The 21,247-nt window shown below is 41.3% G+C and overlaps 1 protein-coding gene across 2 annotated transcripts in view; it reads right to left on the bottom strand.

Annotated features, from left to right (window-relative positions):
- Positions 1-21,247, bottom strand: part of TACC2 (transforming acidic coiled-coil containing protein 2) — a 129,567-nt gene that overhangs the window by 96,432 nt on the left and 11,888 nt on the right. Inside the window, exons 2-3 of one of the 2 annotated variants that reach the window (XM_027805479.2) lie at positions 20,283-20,455; positions 3,805-9,576 (exon numbers count right to left, since the gene is read on the bottom strand). In XM_027805479.2, the coding sequence (XP_027661280.2) occupies positions 3,805-9,576; positions 20,283-20,455 (5,945 nt within the window). The remainder of the gene's footprint in view (positions 1-3,804; positions 9,577-20,282; positions 20,456-21,247) is intronic. The other variant, XM_055720123.1, reaches the window with a different exon arrangement.

Below are 21,247 nucleotides of genomic sequence, written 5' to 3'. Positions count from 1 at the left end.
CCTCCCGGTGAAGTTCCTTGCGGTGCCAAAACTGTTAAGAAACACTTGACTCCAAAGCAGTGCAGTGCCACAGCCTCCTTGCCCTTTACATCTGGCTTTATGTGCTACTCATATAGTGAAAAGCAGGTCAGCCGGCAAGGAAGGTTCAGGCACCACAGAGGAAGAATGAGCATTTGCATGAGTACAGCTATGAAAGCACTGAGTCTTGTCTGTTGATTTGCATAGACAGGCTGGAATAAGGATTGCTTCTGCTGTGTAAGCTCCAGAAGAAGCCAATTTAATCTGCAGCAGCAGCAGCAGCAGAAGCTCTGGGAACGCCAGGCCTGCACAGTGCCCTCCTGCATCAGAAGCAGGTGAAGGCACTGGGCATATTGCTTGGCACTGCAGCGAGCACAGCCCATTCTGCTCTGCGCAGCAAACTGGTTCTGCTGAGGGGTGCAGAGAAGAACCTCACCTTATTGCAAAGTGAGTGTCATTGCTTGCAGCAAGCTTATGACTCCTTGCCCTCTTCCAGTGTTCACCCACCCCAAGCTGCGTCCGTGAGTATCTCTGCAACCCTGGAACACCCAAAAGGCTGTTAACAATTCGAGGGTTTTGCCAAACCAAAGAATCGGCAAATGATGCAATCTCTTCTCCGTACCTTACAGGTGCACAGCTGGGAATGACTTCAGAGCTTCCACTTGAAAAAGCTCTCTCAGCACTTTTTTCAAGAGGCAATGTCAGTTTGTATGTACCAGCCAGCTGAATTACAGGAAGTTATCAAAAAACTCCACGTGACCTCTAAACATCCCTAAAATTTTGCCATAATTTCTGATTTTGCTCCATGTTTTGCTCAACATCTGCCATCGGTCATGATGCAAAGAGGACCATTTCAGTGGCATAGGGTATAAGGACATGAACATTCCTTCTCCTTCCATAAAAGAATGAAGATGTATGGGTGTAGACATTACAAAAGGAGGAAAAAACCCCCAAAAACCTTCAAGTCCTGATCTTTCTTTCCAAGTAAAACTCAGACAGCAAAATGGAGCAGCTGGATGCCCAAAAGGAAGTGGGAAGGGCAACATTTTGTCGTCCAGATATGGCCATCACAAACACAGGTTTTCAGTCACAGATTGGGTAGAGAGAGAGAAATGTCAAAACCATCAAATAATGGGTTATTTTTTACTCCTTTTCAGTGCTGACAGACAGGTTTGCCAAAATCCAACCCTCCCCTACTTCTGCACAACTGTACTTCCACAAGAAAGTGGGGCTAATCCTTCAGCCACTACCTCCTTTCCAAAAATATTTGTCCTTTTTAGTGAAGATTTGAAGGGAAGTTATTGGTGCTGTACTATTGCCTTCAGACACAAAGGCTCTTCTTATTAGTTGGCCGCTGTCCCACCCCTAAGGGAGGTGGGGCGGGAGTCACTTCAGACAGTTCTTGGATCTTGGTTCAACCCAAGACCAGCCTCCTCCCAGTACCATAGCCACAAAGGAAAGAAATACCTCTATTTCCTCCACAGGAAGAAATCCTAACAAGGATTTAAGAGTCAGATCACACAGCTTTGCCCCCTCACCCACAGTGAGGTGAGGTTTCAACATAAAGGTTTTGTAAGAGATGGAGATATACAGAAGCAGAGGAGGGGGAGAAAACAATGGTGAAATAATTCAGAACATGCCATTTCCTTCTCCTAAATATAATATACTTCTTACTACTATTTATTTTGAAAGCTGGGGAGGATTCTTTCTCGCTGGAGTTCTTTCCTTCACACCCAGATCCCCACAGTCAGCTCTTAGAAATGTGCACCTTTTTTTGTACAGCTATTGTAGTTTATCCTCTGTAAGGATTAAAGGGCAGTAAAAACTGGAAACTACCCTGCAGCAAAAACTGTTGTGACCAAAGTATACAGGGTATGGAATACAGCTTGAAATTCAATTATACAAAACCAGTTTTAAGCTCAAGCAAAAACTGGACTGGTCAGCATGTTGGACCTGCTAAAGACAGACCAGACCGCTCAACTAATGCTTTCTATTTCTTTTTTGTATTATAAATGCATATTCCTCTAAGAAACAAGTCTGATCAGAAGCAGAGACTCCTCTCTACCACCTCTCAGAGTCCCCAGTGTTTAAATCTACAATACTGTAATCACGTACGGCTCTGCATGCATATCTCTTGCATGTGTATGCACACTTGGTATGTGTGTGACACCACTTACAGCCGCAGTCCAAATGTAGCAGCTGTCTGTTGATACAAACCCTCACGCTGGAAAAACAGGTGATAATGAATTCTTAAACCATATGCAAGTATTAAGCAACTACTCCATGAATTGCCAGCAGCTGTTTCAAGAACCCTGCCCTGCTTGCCACAGGTATTATTTAAAGTATGATACCCACCCTGATATAAAACACATGTGTAGGCATACGCATGTACTGACCCATAGTCCCTTAAGGCTTCTGAACCAGGCCATGCCAGCAATTTGTTTGGTAATTTCAAAGCTACCCACTGTGAAGCTTCCCGTCATATAAAGGGAAACAAAAAGAAAAAAAAGGAGCTAGAGAGAAATAACAGGGTCTAATTTCCTTGTCATTTTATAAACAGATCCTTAAAGAGAAAGTCATACAGCTGTTCAGACTTCCAGCACTTCCAGTATTCTTCTAACGTACATTTTGCTCACACAATTGGACCGTATTCAGCCTTTGTCCCAGACTCACATACGATAGGATGAACGCCCCCATGTTTTCACAACAACAGAAACACTTGAGGTATTTTCACTTACAATACGGTTTTATCATTTTAACCTCTAAGGAATGTGGCACTGAAATGTTTTTCCTCCTTACTCAGTTAGTATCATCTGATTTTTTGGTTATACTTAGATTCTATCTATGCACACCATTCGTTGATGTTGTCTGAAATAGTTCAGCTTTTCACTTGACCCTTCTGCTCTGCTGTTGTCTCTTCACAGTTCCAGCTATAGCTGCCTCCTCTGGTATGAGAAGGAAAGGGACAGCGTGCAAAAAAACTTGCTGAGGTTACATGTGAAGCAGTGACATGACTAGGTAAAGGGAAAGCACCTGTTCTAAGATCCTAATTCTTTTGAACTAACTGCACATCAAACTGAGAATTCAGACAGAAAAGTAGAAACTCCAAAAAAAGTCTTAACTTTGTTAAAGCAGTTACTGCTAGATCTGGAAAATAAAAAAAACCCAAACAAGTCTTAGGCTCCACAAATGCCAGCTAAGAAGAATTCACATCTGAAACAACTCCATGTCATTAGAAACACTGGATAACACCATGATCAAAGGCACTGTCAATACAATTATATTATACAGGAGGATAAGAGGGAGGCCTAGACAGCTAACAGTGTGAGTAATTGGGTTATACTGTGGGCTTGTTTTTAAATGCTGCAATCCACCATGTGAACACTGCAGGTCTCATTTAACTGGGTCACCAAAACTTAGGCAAAAGCCTACTAACTTAAGGCTAGGAAGTGCTATTTGTTTGCCTAACTTTAGGCTATGAGATGTGAACACTGGGAAGCATAAGCAAATCCACACAGGTAAGGGCAGGAATCTGGACCAGCTGATGAAACAGGTAAGAATTGTGCTCCTCAGCTTTCAGGTCCCCTCTGCCCTTAAAAATTATTTCAGATTTCTTCCATATACTCCACCTTTGGAAACAACAGAAATTTAATAGAAATTTAAGAACAGAATAAGTGTCATGCCCTCCCAAACCACCCAGACAACAGGCATCTGCCTTGCAAATTGTACCCCTATCAAGCCCCAGGGTCCTGACAACCATTTCACATAGTAATTTAAAGTAAATACCTTTCAGCAGGCAATCCTGCCACAGCCATGTCTTGAAGCTCACTGAGGTCAGGGTTTTCAGGCACAGTTAATGTGAGCGGTGGTAGCTTCCTTTCGAGATCCCGAAGTGAGCTTTCATGTTTTGAATTGATCTTGCTCGGCTGATTTTCAGCAACAGTGGGATCTGTACGTGCAGAACGCTCACCCTGCGCCATCACAGGAACAGTTGGAGAGTGATTTTTGTACAGGTCTGTCTCCTGCTCTTCTGTGCTTGTGTTTATAGTTAAGTCACCTTCACCAGTGACTAACATCCTTGCAGTACCTGTTTCAGGGATGTTGCCGGTTTTTTCATTCCCTGTCTTTGCTGTACTTAACACTGTGTCACTGTTCTCTTTTCCGTCTCCCTCAGTCTTATTGCTAGATTCTAGTTTAGAGTCAGCTTGCAAGCAATCATCCTGGCTTACTTCGTTTTTCAAGTAATCTATTAACCCATGCACGGTCACTTTCTTTTCTTGCTCTGCATCTTGTGAATTTTCCAATGTTTCCAAGCCTTTCCTATTTACTGGATCACCCTGTATCAACTGCACATCATTCTGAGACTTAATGTCATGCATAAAATCGCTGCAAATGTGTGTCTCCTGATTTTCCCCAGGTGATAGATGAAAATTGTCTGGCAATTTTTCATGATTGTAAGATCCTCCTGGGACAAGTGTTGAAGCTGCCATGTCAGAGATGCTCTCAGCAATGTCTGGATCACCATACTCACTTTTCTCCTGTTCATTTGGCTTAGGATCCTGGCATTGTTCAGTAGGAAGACTTACATCCTCTTCAGATGAAACTGGTTCTGCGTTACGCTCTTTAATGAAGTGATTTCCCTCTGCAGTAGCAGCATCTTCTAAGTCACTCTTCTGTACATCGCCTGTAGAGGTAACAGCTACAGTGGGTTGTTGCTTGCTGTCAGAATATGCAAGGAAGTTCTCAGCTGCTGCCCCATCAAATGAAGCCAGTCCTTGCTTCTTTACCTCTAAGCTTATTAGCGATTCAGGATCAACCCCACTAGCACACATGCCTTCCTTTCTTTCCATCTCACTGCTCTCTGGATGCTCAGTGGTTTTGTCTGGCTTTTGCAGATTTTCCAGAGCACATTCAGCAGGTGTAGCATCATCCAGTCTAGGGACCACTTCTGAACAGCTACTGGGCTGCCTGTTTTTCTCAGCGTCCTGGAGACTTGCTGGTGGCAGCTCTGCCACAATGTTTTCTTGTCGCAGAGGTTTGCCTTTGTCAGCTTTGCAGGAAGTCTCAGTAGCTAAAGACAACTCTTGCCCCTCTGCTTCTGGGGTGCCCTTGGGAGTTTCTTTGTTCGCCTTATTTGATTCTGAGAAGTTCTCAGCACCGCACAGTTCTGCTGTATCCTTGGCCACTGGACTCTGCTTGAAGCCTGCATGATTTTCAGGCAAAAGTTGGGGTAATTCATCACTCAGTGTGCTGTGGACAGTTTTTTTAAATATCTGGCTGATATGCTCCCTAAAGTCTGGGAGTCTGGAGCCGATGTCCAGAGAGCTGCAAGTCAGAGCGTCATGCTCCTTTCCAGAGTTGTCTGCAGACTGCTCAGTAATACTGATCTCTGCCCTGGTTATGTTATTATTCTCTTTTGAAAGCTCTTCCATTTTTTCTGAATTCCCAGGTTTCTCTAAGATCTTACTGTACTTGTCATCTACGCAGATATTCATTGCAATTTCCTCATTACAGCCCTGTGATGATGAAAGGCTCAGCAGCTTCCCTTCTAGAGTAGGGAGAGCTAACAGAGACTCTGCTGAACTGTCACTTTGCTGTTCTTTGAAGTTTACCTCACTTTTTGTTTCTTTGGATTTAATTGCAGATATCTCTTTCTTCAGCTTCTCAGAATTGAACTGTGATAAGTTTCCAGTACTTTGCCCCACATTTAAGGTCTCTGGCAGGGCTAAACTTCTGTTTCTATCACCCTGAAAACTTTGGTCTGGAACATCTTTTTCCTTCACATGCGTATGTGCTGCAGAGCTGTTTTCTGAATTTGCTGGTTTACCTGTGCTTGCCCTGGGTGAAGGACCTGAGTGCACAGATGCCTGAGAACTTGCAGCAATCTGCAAGTTCGAGTTACCTTCTAAGGCATTTTGGCAGGCTATAACTTCAAGCTCATTATTTAGTAATTCTGCCCCAGTACCATTGTTCGCATTGTCTCCAGGCTGTGGGCTGGGATGGCTGAGTGCAGAGGTCTGTGTAGACAGGGCTGTAAAATCTGCTTGACAATAACCAGGGTCCTCTGTTGTCTTTTGAATACAGATCGATTTATACAACTTATCAGTGGGAATTACTTCCCCATGTGCCTGCAATGGTGAAGGAGATCCTTGTGACCCTGGACTTTTATCACTCATCATATTACTTGTTTCTGTGGCAGAAGCACTGTCCTCACAACATATCTCCATGCTTCCATCTTTCTGGATGATTCCTCCATCACTAGTCAGAACCTTTTCTGAGTTTTCTGCCATTAATGGCATTTTCCATGGAGTTTCTGGACAAGATATTGGAGGATCATTTTTCTCAGAATTATCAGAAGTATGTGCTATTTCTGTATCACTTGGCAAAGCCTGTGATACGTTAGTGGCACTTGCTGAATTCTGTGTCCCTGGAAGAGCATTTATAGCAGCAGCTTGGCTTTCAGTATTATCCTCTGTCCTGCGTATGCTGCCTGGCTGCTCATTCTTGTCAGATTTTTTAGAAAATGTATCGCTATGACACACTGCTTCGTGCTGACTAGCTGAGATCAAAGAATTATTATCCTGCTCAGGCTTGTTTGAGTTTTGCTTGCTGTAGCAGTTTTCTTCTGCCTTGAGACCAGTTTTGTTTTGCTCATTGCAATCCTGTAAATTAAGCGTGGTCACACCAGAAATATTTTGCCCATGTTCGCTGCTACACAGAGCCTCTGACAGCATGGCACTGCTTTTGTCCTTGTCCTTTTCTTTTGCTGTGTCAGAATTGCATTGTATTGGTTCTGGACCTAGCACAGAAGATTCTTCGTTAAGGCTGTTTGAAATGTTTAGAGGTATTTCTGGTATGTCGCTGTGATTATTTAGGTCCAATGGCTGTTCAGGTTTTAGTGCCCTTTCTTTGTGTTCCTGGTCATCTGTTCTCGTGACAGTTGTCAGACTGCTTTGATGCTTCTGTTGTTCAAGTCCTGTATTTGAAATCCAGCCACCGTCACCAGCAACAGACACTGACTTCTCCATTTGCTCTGCTTGGGGAAAAGCGGTTGGAACATCTGCATTTTCCTGCAGCTCTCTGATACTGCACTCCGGGGCCTCCGAAGAGGTGCATGTGTCACTCTCAGAGAGGCAGTTGTTTTCACTGATTTGGCTGTCACCCCCATCCTCCACGTGAACTTTCTGAGGAGTTAGTCCTGAAGTACTGACTATAGCCTGGGAGGTTTCTGAACAAGCCATCTGCGTATTTCTGTGACTTTCTGCAGCCACTTGCTCCAGCTGAGCTTGCATCACCACATCGGATTTGCATTCACTTTTCAGCGCCAAATCTTCATCTTCCACAAAACTTTTCACAGCAGATTGGTGCTTCTCTTGTTGAATACCCTCATTTTCTTTACCATCCACAGCACTGCTTTGTGCAGTTACAGCCACAGGGCCTTGCTCTGAACTGCTGCAAGGCACTTCAGTGATGTGACCGTTCTGTTCTTTGGCTTCTAAAACCCATGAGGCCGCCTCAGTTTGTACAGCCACGCGATCCATAGTCCCTGCCAACTCATTTAAGCCCTGGAGCTCGAGTTTTGATTTGGACATTTTTGCACTTTCTTCTGCCTTGCTATAGCTCTCAGGCTTTTCTTGACTATCAGTTTTGCATTCAGATTCCAATACAGTTTCTCTAGCAAAAGCCTTTTCCCAGGACTCATCCTGCTTACTCTGCTTAATATTATTGTTCTCAGAGTGGAGGAGCAGTGAACTGTTTGCACTGGCTAAACAAACTTTTTCAGTCCCGTTACAGCCTGGCTGGCCCGAAGTTTTGCCTTCTGCCTCGGTGTTAAAGCAATCAAAACTCAGTGGGCATTCCTCCCTCGGAAACTGTGGTGAAACCACGAGCTTATTCTCCAGCTCATCTGTGGCAGCTGTTTCCTCTTTACTCATTTGTTGTTCAGGTTTACAACCATGAGACTGTGAGTTGTCTTTGGGCAATTTAAAGTCACTGTGTAAATTCAGAGGCTTTCCCCCAGCTTCTTCACCTAGATCACCTGTTGAAGTCTTTTCACAAAGACTGAATTCTTCAGGATTGTCCTCCAAGTGGGTGTTTCCTGTGTCTTGGCAGTGGCTGCTAACAGATTTCAACAGTGCTCTTTGTGCCCCACTTGACCCCCCAGGTAATTCACTGGTTTCTGTCACTTGTGCCTCCTCTGTTCTGATTTCATTTTTTTCTTCTGTTACGCCCACCTCAGTTTCTTTTTGATTCAGCTTTGTGGATCTGCTCAAAGAAGTACTTAATGCATATTCTTCCGGTAATAAGCTTTTATCTATCAGTGAATTTTCTGTTCTGGGATTGATAATTTTTTCTGTTTCAGAAAGTGTGGTGCTTTCTCTAGACACATCATCAGCTTTTATAATTTTGTTGCTACTGGCTTCATCTTTTCGGCTTTCAGTTGTGACAGCTGATTTTTGTTCTTCCTCTCTCTTGAATGATAAAGGCACACTGAAATGCTCGGCACTAACAAGCTCATCCTCCTTTTGAAGCTCTCTTTGAAAAATGGATTTGTTTTTTTCAGAGGCCATTTTCACTGCTTCACTCCTCACCGGATCTTGAGAGTCATTTCCAGACACATATTCCCTTGAAGGCTCTTTAGGCTTTGGTACCAGGAAAAGATTTGGAGGCTTAGAAGGCAACTCTGACATTAAAGCACAGGCTTCTGATTGCTCCTCTTTGCTTCCAGATAGAGCTGGAGTTGCTTCATTCCCCTTAGCTGTTGTTACAGCCCCCATCTGTAGATTACAGACTTCACTGATCTCAGTGAAGCCCTGAGCAGTCACAATTGCTTGAAATTTTTCACTGTCTGAGCCTCCTGTTGCTGGATAATTTAGGATTAAGGTTTCCTTTTTCATTAGCAGACCCTCTCCACCATCTGTGTTCTGTCTACCTTGCTGCATTACAGTCTGAGGCTGACCTAGTTCCAAAACTCCTCGCTCCTGCTTGGCCTCCTGAGCAGTAAAATAATCTGCTTCTTTACCCTGGGGAAATGTGCTGACATGTGGTTCCCTCATGCCACCCAGCTGTTCACTCTGCCAGAGTGACCCTAATTGACTCAAACTCATTTGTGCGACCCCTTGCATTTCTGTAATTGCTGCAGGAGGGCTGGACTCCAGGCTTGTGTTTCTGGGATCATTCTCACCCTTTCTCATAGAAGTGGCAGCAATATTGTCACGTTTCGGGCCTCTGTCCACAGATTTGGCACATGGTATTCTCTCTTTGCCATTCACTGGACCTGGCGATGGCACTGCTTCATTGCAATTTGAGGCTGGCAACTTCTCATTGCTACTTGTAAGATTTGCTGTGACATGTTCTGTAGCACAGTCTGCAAAAGGCATTGAGATAGACAGACTTCTCTCTCCTGCTTCTGCAGCCTGCTTTAAGAAATTAGAGTCTGTTTGTCCTCCTTGCTCTTGCAAGATAGTGCTCTGTCCTGTCACCTCTGAAGATACCACGCTTGAATTTGGATTGGATAAATCTTCTGCACTGTAGCTACTGATGCCTTCGTTACTGATGCTGCCAACAATGGAAATGTTTATTTGTTTCATGTCAATCAAGAAGCAAAGAATATGAAGCAAATGAAGCAAAGAATAAAACCAATTTGTGCCACTGATGTTTCAAAGCCATGCAGTACATGCACTGAGAAACTGATAATCTGTTTTCAGGATCTAAAACATCAGACATACATTACAGCGATTTAAATGCTTATTGCTCTGGAAAATATGTCCCCAGTCTTACCTGACAGCCACCATGCTCATTTTAACCATTCTAAAATCTTAGTTAAGTGGGGGAAAGGACACACATCTAACAGACTACAGGAGCAACATGGGAACAAGTGAAAAAAATACTGGAAAAAACACCAGTACCTCAAAGAAAAGTTTTTCTTTTCTGTTTCTATGAGTCTACTTTGCAAAAAGCTGGACCATGCAATCCACAGTAACTGCTGTTATCTGGCTATACTTTTATTGTGTAGCAGAAGATTAAGAAGGGCCCATCTGTTGAATATTTTCTCCAACTAATCTGCACAGTTTATTCTCACCAAAAGGTCAAAGGTCTCACCCGGCCCAGCAATGCTGCCATACAATGATAGCTGTGCTATGAGGTCATTTTATTGCAGTGTTTGATTTCAGTGCATATAATCTATAACCGTTTGTATGATCTCTCTCCCCACCCATTAAAGATAAGATAGAAAATAATGGAAACAGAGATGATGTGGGTGCATTAAGTGCAGAGAAGTTATTTCTAATACTTTTCACGTGCACTGTGTGGACCTCAGTTTCCACACCTAGGTTTGTAGGTCATGAAATAGGTTAACGTTGTTCTCTCCCTCACCTCCCCTGGAAAGCCTGGGCATGTTTTCACTGCCTTAGGGAACACGGAGTGGTTATCAATTCAAAACTGAATGCAGAATTGTACCGAGGAGAAGGGGCATCATTTACTTAATATGAAATAATAAGTCTCACACACGCACCCCACACCCCCCATCCAAAGCAAGGTACACAGACAGCACATTGTCAAATGCTCAGAAGTCAGCATGATGGCGGTGCGCTCTGGTTCCATAGCTGCACAGGGACAGGTCATTCATAGTGAGCCCATCACTGGAGCTTTGCCACAAACAATTCAGAAATTCAAAGTGCCCTACAGACTGGAGCTGTAAAAGATGCTTAAAACACCTTCTGTAAGGCCAAGCACAGACTGGATGTAAGTAATCTCCAGAAATCCGAGAAGCCTCTCTCCCCTCCTCTGCCCAAGTTTTGTGCACAAAATACTTGATGGAGAAGTGAGTCAGTGACCAGCTCTCAGGTCCCTGCAGTTTAGGTCTGTCTTAATGCAAACACAGCCCCTTCAGTAAGTGTTGGAGGAGTGTTGAAGCCCCACGCTTGGGCTGTGCTGCAGTGCACAAAATGCACTTCCAGGTGGGGTCAAAACCCCTCCTTACACTGAGGACTGCTCAATGCAACAAACAATTTCTTTATGAGAGGGCTGCATGTGAAACTGAACATGAGTCTGTCTTGGATCCTAAAAACTTTCTTCAGACTCATTGCAGTGGAAAATAAGTTAGTCTTTAAAGAGCTATTGAAATTTGCCTATATTAAGGGTAAGTCTCAAATCTAAGGTAAATTATCTATAACATGCAATTTGTATGAGGTTTAAACAAGTTTCAGCAATGCTTGGCATCAGTTTGAGCATTTAATTTGGAACACCAATAGTTTGAAAAAACTGTTTTGCTCAAAGGAGTTTTTCTTTTCCTAGCACACTGAAAACACCTATCCATATAAAACTTACTGACACTGGGAACAACAGAGATGGCAATATAGTATTTGGTATCTGCTGGATCACTGACAACATGGGGCCTGATGAGACATGAACAAAACCCAAGCAGATGCCAGGAGGCTTTCCCTAAGGAAGGAATACACTTTATCATTTGACATTCATTTTGCACTCAGGGAAGCTTAAAGAGGAGCCGAAACCACAACACTGAAATGGGGAGGGGATAGAAAAGTGGGAGTCAATTGCCAGCCCAGCTTTTTGCTCCAGTTGCAGGTTTATTTTCTTACTGATTAAATTGCTCATTAGCAGTTGTGTGCCCAGGGTTCTTCAGACTGGAAGCATGCTCCTGTCAGAGATATGGTGGTCAGGGGAAGAACAAGCACAGGTGGAGGCTGAGGTGATGAAGCCCTCTAACCTCTGTGAAACTGAGCTTTGGAAAAAGTAGAAAACATCACCTACAGTTACAGCAGTTTCTCCTTATTGCTTATCTTTAGCCCCTTATTCTTTACACATTGTTAATCCCATCTGTCAACTGAGTTGGGAAAAGCATAGTAATAAATCTGGGAATGAAAGTTGGTAATGTTCATCATACAGATCATGTATCATTATGTATCTGCATTTTACAGATTCTAGCTAACTAAATTTCTCTAAGACCTTTACAGACATGACTTCTTTATTACGTTGGACTTCTATTTGCAGCTATCAACTATGAAACAGTCCCAAACATGTCTGAAGTGGTTAAATTTTCTTGAATAAAATTGCTAAACCCATGAACTATCTACTGCCATGCTGGTAGCAACTTTGTAAAGAGACATAGTAGTAAATCTGTGACTTAGCAGGTTCAAGGGCAGATGACAATCCTATGAACTAAGCTATTCACTGTTATGAATCAACTAAATGAATTTTTCTGGTATTTGATAATGCTGAAAACTCATTCATTTTACTCAGGAGTAGATGAAGGAATTGGGAGAACTTTGTAGTTAATGTATGCCCAACAGAATTAAAATGACAGTGCTGGCACAAGCTGTGACAGCAGCTTAAACTATCATTCTTAGAATAAAGTAGTACACATTCATCATCTGTGCTACTACAGCTTGTTCGATGTTTTATTCAGGACATAACACAGAACTGAAAGGTTTGAGTTTTCAGTCATAATAAGATATATCCAGATTGACCTGTTGGGTATCTCCATTTATGTTTCTCCTTCTGGTGTGGGTAACAAGGGAAACTATATAGACAACATTTCCTACATCTTCCTTTTCATTTTTTGTAATCTTGCTTTTCTGTCTGCAAGACACTGCTGGGGTTAGACAAACATCTGTTGGGAATGATTTAAGCACAGTTGATCCTGCTTGAGGACAGCAGGACCGGCTAGTTGATCTCTTAAGTTACACCTAGTCCCATTATCTTCCACTCTTTTTGAAGGGAATAACACTACAGGGAAATGACACTGCATGCTGAAGGTAATTACCCTGAGTAAAATCCAACCTACACGAAAATGTATTAGCAATCAATAATTACCTTCAGGGAGTATGTACTTTCAGACAACCCATTAAATACAATCAACATAAAGTTACGACCCTAAAAGTTTTGGGGTTTTTTTAAATACAGGAAAATAAAATGTGTTCTTTTTTGTGGTTACTTGATCTCTTTTGTTTGTTTGTGATCTGAACTAGCTTGATATTATTAAGGGAAAAAATCATTCATATTTAAAAGAAAACATGCAAATGACAAAGCATGAAAGAACCTTAGAGTTCCTCATAGTTTGTGTAAAGAATAATTTTGCTAGGAATAATTGCTGCATATAATTGATGATACGTTAAAAAAAATTAAAATGCAGTCATGCGAAGACCAAGATGCATGTGCAACTTTAAATATGCAAGTGTCCCTCTACACTCAGGAGTTATCAAAGAGAACTTTTCCCTTACTTAGAAGTTAAGCACACAATTAAGGATTTGCAAGTTCAAGGCCCTAACATACTGTTCATATGAATGCTGTCCTTCCAGTTACAACATCAAATAACAATGAGTTAAATCTTTATATGTCTAAAATGTTTGTATTGCATAAATAATTACTGAGAAATTGTTTGTTTGGAAGCACATTGCAAATGTACCAATTAATTTTTAATGCCTGTAGTTAAGCTCTTCCACCTTCAGAATATATTGTGGCAAGTTTGAATTATCCTGGAACAATTTCAGAGTACTGCCCCGTTACTAAGATGTTTATTAGGACAGCACTGCCTGGTTTGTGTTTAGGGTGCGAAGCTACGAAGGATGTTAAGAAATTGATGACTTATGTGCATCTCCCATAAATATTTCCAGATTAAGAGCCATACTCAATTTACCAGCCATTAACACTTGAAGCCGCAACTTCAATTACTCTGTTCTCCATCCACAGCAAAGGCAAGGGGACAGAAGATAAAACCAGCAGCAGCTAGACCCAAGTTCTCTGGTGTTTACTATCTGGGGGTGGGTGGGTGGGGAGGAGCAGGGAGTAGAGATGGCGAAATATGTTAATCCTACTTGATAAAAAAAAAGAAATGATAATCCAACTACAGAAAATCATAGGTAATTTTATAATTCCCTTTCTTATCCCTTTGCTTTCCTTCTAAAACAGGCAGTAGTTGCTGAAAGGACAGGCAGCCTTTGCAACCCAGTCACACTTGTGAGGGAAAAACACCAAGGGCTGAAGCCTATGAAAGCCAGATGTCATGTACGGTTGCCATCCACACTGATGTAACTCAGAGCTTGAGTGCTTATATTCCCAGAAGTATGAAAGCCTGAAATCTGAGGATGAATTTAGAAAGCACTGAAGGGGACAAATGCACAGCCAGCTCTGCAGCCATGGCACGTGTATAGCTGCTTCTCAAATGTTTCTGTTCTGTTTCCTCTGACACATGAGAGATGGGTTTATACGTTTGGACACACTGTACTGGAGGACTTGAGTAAACTTAAAGAATTCAGCATTTTACTCTGTCCCTAAGAGGTATTGAAAGTTAATTAGGAACATGGAAATAATTTCCACATTCTCTTTACAAAAAAAAAAAAAAAAAAAGAAAAGAAAAAAGAAAAAAACCCTCAGAGTTTTAGAGGCAGAGCAAGCCACTATTTGAACTTTCGAGGGTAAACAAACACATGAGAAATCCATCACTGCTAAAGGGCTGCTAACAGCAGCCAGCTTCCCCCACCCTCCCTGTATATCTAAGCTTTCAGGAAAAAGTGAAGCAGGAATAATGACCTATATGATCCTCCTGGGAACTGTCCTTCCCTTCTCCCCCCACCCCCATTCACTTTTCACCTCCTTGTTCCATACGGAATGAAATGCAGGGCCTGCAATATTTTAAGTATGACAAAACTAAATTATTCTAACATTAAAAAAGTAAGCTGTACTACTGCTGCAGCAAGTAAACATGGCCAGATCTTCAGTTCCAGTTCCACAACTGGCTCCTGGTTTCCATCTGAGGTATCTGGAGAGTCAGCAGGAAGCATGGCACCGCACAGATGGTCCCACAGGATGTGTGGCAGCTTCTGCTCATCATTCTGCAGCGGTTCTGTGGGTCCCACAGGATCTGTGTGCAGCACTCCAGGTGGGAGAGCAGCCAAGTTCATCTATGAAGAGTGCTTATTCCCCTGAACTGCTTCTGGGTGTGTACCTTTTAAATTGCTGTTTCTGCTTCTTCCTAAACATGCTAGAAAAAAATGTCTCTCTGGAGGTAGAGCTGTCCAGCTAAGGATTCCCAGGCATTTTCCTGTGCGTGTGCATCAGGAGAAAGGCATGGTTACATCTCACACAGACACCAATGCAAGGCCTGACGCTTGCTAACTATAGTTCAGCAGCATTTTTATTTCACAAGGGAAGTTTACAGATTTATTCCTGCCCAGTGTTACTTTTCACCATACAGAACTGGTGAGAAACAGGTAAAAAAATTTTGACTGGAACAGAATTTTTTAAAATAAGTCACAGACGTTTTGAATTCCAAAACTTATGAATTTGAAAGAGACTGAAACAATTTCTGAGAATTTGTGGAGGATGGAAGAAAGCCACCCACCCAGAAGACTGGAAAAAAGCGGACATGGTCATTTTCCACACAGAGGTACTCCATCTGAGGATGGCAGGTCATACACTTTGTAAGAGTGTATGACCTGTAAGAGTTCACTTCAGGATGGAGAAGGTGCATTCAAAGCAGCATACAGGAGTGAGTTAAAAATAAACAGCCTGGAATCTGAAGCTTCAAAGATTTTCCGTTTATTGTCTTCGCTTCTATTTTGGCAGGATATAACTTAGAAGCCACCCAAAACAGGAATGTGCCAGCAGTCTCAGGAGTAAGGCTAAATAAAAAGTAATTGCCTGAGCTCGTGCCCATCTAATACATTTCCTGAAACAGGAATCTTATGAATCCCTTCAAGCTGACTCATCTGTGTAACATTCATCTCACATGAGTTACAATTTTGCATGCTGAAGTATAAAGCTGTTTTAATCAGCTAGAAGGTAAGTCTAAGTGTTGTTGGTACTCACATTTTTCAAAGGAACCCCTAAAGAACTGCAGCTATACTATTTTCAAGCAACGCATTTTGCAAAATGTAAATTGGTCACAGAACAGTATAATATGACTAATACTAAAATAAAATAAAATAAAATTCAAGACTGCACTTGCCAAAGACAAGCCAAACCACCAATATTCAAAATCCAAGATAGGAGACCCCACTGCACAGTCTCCATTACTACTGCTGGCCCATTGGAACACCAGTTTGGATAGCTTAATGTGGTGGGTGGGTGACAGTAGAGCCTTGTGTTAATCAGCTGTACTCAGTTCATTGTTTCAAACCACATCAGTGTGTAACTACTTGCTTCTTCAGTTAACAAAGTCTTCCAAGAGGCTATATGCAAAAAGTGCTGATGCTAATGTAAACCATCACACACCGCATCTCAGCTCCAGTGTTCGTTAGTTTTCCATTCCTGGTTAATACTCCTGTACCTGCTTATAGCTGGAGCCTCAACTTTTGCCTCCACCTAAAATCCAGACCCAGAGAGAAAAAATTATCTGGCCCACTTCTCTGTCAGAAAAGTTCTGGCTTCAGATCAGACTCTATTAACCAGTTATCCCTACCATCACTACAGTAGGAAGAAGAGACGTACTTGCTATTTTGCAGTTAAAAAAGAATATTTTGAAAACTACTATCCTGAGTCCTACAGTATGCTAAAGTCTCGTCACGAAGAATGGCACGTTTTGGAAAGGAATAGCATAGACACAATAATTTAAGGGTTAAATTGTATTACACCAAAGTCACCAAACAAACAAAAAACCAGAACGTGCTTATAAGTTTTGCAATGCATTTAGTAGATTTCTGCATTCTCAAAGGAGACTCCACCAGTAAAACAGGCCACTCCTTGTGTTAAAAGCCATGGTCATGTCTTCAGCCAAGACCTTGTAGCTTTGTTTCCCACAGAGGCCATTTTTGATGGCAGGACTGCCCAACCTTGCCCACAGGATGAAGATACAAAGGTCCATCCGTATGTAGATGCAAGACTGATGAGAAATTCTAGAAGTTTCAGGTCAAATATTCAGGTGATGAGGCGCTGAGAAGTTTACCATGTCCTTCCAGTACTGACAATGATACAGATCTGTCTGTGGGCTGTATTAAATGGTTTCCCATATCTAAGTGACTAGAGAAACTCCAAGCTCATGCTTTCTCCTTCGCAACACCAAAACCCACCCAAATTTTGCATCCCTCTTCTTTCCTAGCTGTGCCTGCACATGCATTTTATCAAGAATGGTTTTTACCAAATGGTTGGGTGAGAGCAACAAAATCCTGCTGCATGTATGAATACAGCTTCATTCCTGGCTGCTTGATACCATTTTGCCACCTATTATTTTTTTCTTGGAGATAGAAGTAGAGGAATACCTTCCTCTTGTTGATCAGGGTAAAAAAACCTGCCTTCCCTCAAAGTCTCCTCCTTGATTTTATATATTTTGAGCTTTATAAATAAACCAAACATCACAGAAGTGATGGAGAGCTATTTCCTCAGGGCTCTTGGGTGACGCCCTTCTGATTTTGTGTACCTGAGTTCCTTACCTTTCCACAAATGAATACAGCAAGAATGTCAGTCTCTGCATACTTCTTGCTGCTTTCTGGCAACATCTAAGAATCTCTTGCTCTTTAACATACTACACTGTATATTCTATACTCATATTGCAGGTGCAGAAAATTAAATTCAGATACATTAGTAGTTTGATAAGGTTCACTCCTGGGAGTTAGTATTAGTTCAAGGAGTTGAACTTTTTTTTTTGTTTGAAAATTTCATTTTCTAAAAAATGAATTTTCCATTGTGTTTCACAGTGGCACTCCCTATCAGACTCCTCGTGGCTAGTTAGAAGGCCCTTTATAGGGAGCCATTGCAGAAAGCTGTGTACAAATCTTGTTTAAAATGTGGACAAGAAAGTAATTGTACAAAGATGCTTTCTGAGAAACTACAAGAAGATACACAATTTAAGCCCTCTGAGGTGAATTCTGCTGCTGCTGCATTAGCAGGATAGAGGCAGTATGTAAGGCAGGCCTTGGCAGTTGATGGAAACACTGTGTTAGGTGAGTGCTGGTACAAATGCTGTCAATCAGAGGGTGTACAGGTGTTGCAGTTCTAAGTACATAGTCTAATACCTGTCATTTTGCAGTTTCACAAGCAACTCTAATTTGCAGGAATGTTAGTCCTGATAGGCCTATAGTAAAATTCAGCAGTTAGTAATACTCATTATTTCTCTCTAACTTTTTTCCTCTTCCCATAATACAACTTTTATACCGATAAGAATAGTGGAAAGTAACTATTTGACTGTCACAAATCAGAATGCATCACGTTTTAAGTAGCTTACAAGAAATGTATATTTTCTTCAGTTAGGACAGCATGGCTACTCACTATTACACACACATACAACACAAATGTTATGCACAGAACTGTTGAGATAAACTAGAAGCTAGAGGATACATGCAGTATTTGTTAACTGAAATAACAGATTAACAAAATATGCATCTAAAATTCTCACCCTGTCCAAGTTTATATCACAATTCCAAACTCAATTTTTTCTAACTAGTGTGAATGACATCTATGGCTTTCCTCATTTGACATGAAAATGGAGACACACTCTCAAAGACATAAGGAACTCATCCAAGGAAGAGCTGTTTCAGGTATAGACCTGGTGCTGGAAAGTGATCCCACATTAGAAGAGAGAGTCATACATCTCTGTGAAAGAAGCGCAACATTTTGTCACTTTAACCTTCAGCCTTAAATACCTTTATCATTGTAAATTAACCTTGCAGTCTTAGTCTTACTCAGACTTCATTATTTTCAGTAGATAATTAAGATGTTCTAGTTGCAGGCAGAAGTAAAATTAATAGCAAATATCTTCCTCTGTGTGTACTGAAGCATGACAATCTACTGAATGGTAAGAGCTGCACAGCCCAGCCAAACTGTCTCTTCCAGAAAGGAAGCTGCTTTTTCTTGGTAAATCTTTTCAGATTATGTCACGTCTTTAAATTTCCCTGAAATGTCCTTGATGTGGTCAATAATATCTTAATACCTGCATTTGGACTTAAACTGCCACAAACTATTGCATATCAATAATTTTAAAATAAAACAGAAAGAACAGAACAGAATCAAATCAAATAGAATAGAACAGTATATGGAAGGGGACCTACCATGATCCAACTGCCTGACCAGAAGTTAAAGCATGCTGTTAAGGGCATTGCCCAAATGCCTCTTAAATACTGACAGGTTTGGGGCATCAACCACCTCTCTAGGAAGCTTGTTCCAGCGTTTGACCACTTTCTTGGTAAAGAAAGGATTAAACTTCATAATTTATTGTAGAAAAAGGAGAAGAGTTTATTTCCTGGGACAGCATTAACTTAACAGCATTTTAAATATTTTACTTGACTACTGTTTGTTCTTGTTTTTAATTTCTCAAGTTTACATTTTTCAAGTTTACATTTTTCAATCAGCGGCAATCAGAAATGGTAGCCAGCATGGGTGGAAACAGAAAAAGGCCCAAATCACACATACTCCACTTGAAAAGGATGTGGCAAATCTTTCTGCAGTGACTTCTCCAATCTTAAAGAAAATTTGTGAAAAAACTTAAAAACATACCCACGGCCTAAAAATCCTACATGTTTATCAGCAAGTTACTGCTACTCCTTTGAAGCTGTATTTTTCATTCTATCCCAGGTAACACTGATGATCTGGAAAGTATTCAGCCCTATGTTAAAATCGTGCTGGTATCAGAGAATTTCTTCACTGCAGCAGGTGAAAACCCTAGTAGCATGGGAAAATTCAGGCATTCAAGTAAAAAGTATTAGTGCTTCAGAGAAAATACTCCTTTTGGGATATTTAATAAAATCCAGATTATGTTACCCTCTGCCATCCTTAATAGCACTGAGGAATACCTTAACTCTGAAAGTAGTCCTATGTATTTTTATACATACATATATATGTATATCACCAAATCAGGTAAATTTTAAGACATTTAGAAGAGTGCAATGCTAATAAATATTAGCTGGGTTGGTGTTTTGTAGTAGGGTTGTTATACAGAGCTGAGCACAGCATTTCGCAATTGTTTACAATTACATCTTCACAATTATACATGACTACAAACGACTGTTCAATGTTTCTCTTTGTCAGATGAGAGTTTATTAGTATGAGCAAAAAGAATAGAAAGTTTAGATCAAGGGTTACTACAACAGCTGAAGTCTTGTTTATAGTTATGCAGTAAGGCAAGAAAGTCAGTTTGGTAAGCAGTAAGTAGTCTTGTTTTATCAGGTTATTTTGAAGACTGCATCATCATCATCCATCAGGATGATAGATTTTGAATATCAGTTACAGGCAAACAGAAACTTAATGAACAGCTCCCAGCTGTCAACAGCAGCAAGGCTTCAATTCTATTCACAGGAAGGAACTTGATTTCTTACCTTGTAGGTCCTGGAATTGATGGGGATATGCTCTCATCATGTTGCACAGCAGCAGGAAGAAGAATAGGGATGTCCTGACCTCCAGATCTTTCTGTGCTGTTTTCCTGAGGGGCCCTTTTTAAACCATGCCCATTACCAGGAGGTTGGTCTAATTCTGAATCTTGTAGAGAGCTCTAGAATGAATGAAAAAATAACCCAATTTAAATAGCTACTGCTGTTTTTGAGACTACATAAGCTTGAGGAGTTTTGTTCTGCCCATTGACAGAAAACTCCTGTGGTAGATTTCACTACTTCAATGGAACTTACAGGTTCCAAAGGCAAGCCATTTTTTTTCTTAACTACAGAAAAACAGAAGGAAGTGGTTGAGCCAAAAATAAGTACTAGGAAAAGAAGGGGGAGAGAAGAATGCAACAATTGTTCTAAAGCAGCCAAGGCCTTTACTGACCCAAGGAGGGTATCATCTTCTCTTTTTCTAAGCCTGGCAAACGCTACCTTGCTAAGCAAATTTAAAATGAGAGAGTATGGAAAAAGGCTATAAACTTTGACATTCATAATATTAGCAGTATCTTTGGAGTCAAGTTGAAGATAAAGCCAATGTCAGTCAAGACCCAGCACTTGAATCCCAGTCCAGATTCTCTCTCTCCCACTTCAACAAAGCTCAGAATGCCTCTGAACTGCAATGGAAGGCCTGTTTCTTCACCATGTTGCTTTTCTATAATAACTACTACACGAAATGCTGCAGTTTTTGTAGTGCTAGCTACGGAAATGCTATTACACAAATATGGCAATGCTTCATCACCTCTTCTTAAAGGTGATGGATCTTCATCCATGAAGATAAGCCTTTACATGTCTGTAAACATGACTCTGGTTTTTTGTTTTGTTTTGTTTCTCTTGCAAACTATTGGTTTTGCTCCAGGGAAGAAGAGAGTCCTGTGCAAGTGCCGGGACTGTCACTTGTTGTGTGT

The sequence above is a fragment of the Falco cherrug genome, chromosome 9, assembly GCF_023634085.1.
Source record: "Falco cherrug isolate bFalChe1 chromosome 9, bFalChe1.pri, whole genome shotgun sequence".
Lineage (NCBI taxonomy): Eukaryota > Metazoa > Chordata > Aves > Falconiformes > Falconidae > Falco > Falco cherrug.
This window is presented reverse-complemented; position numbering and strand designations above follow the sequence as displayed.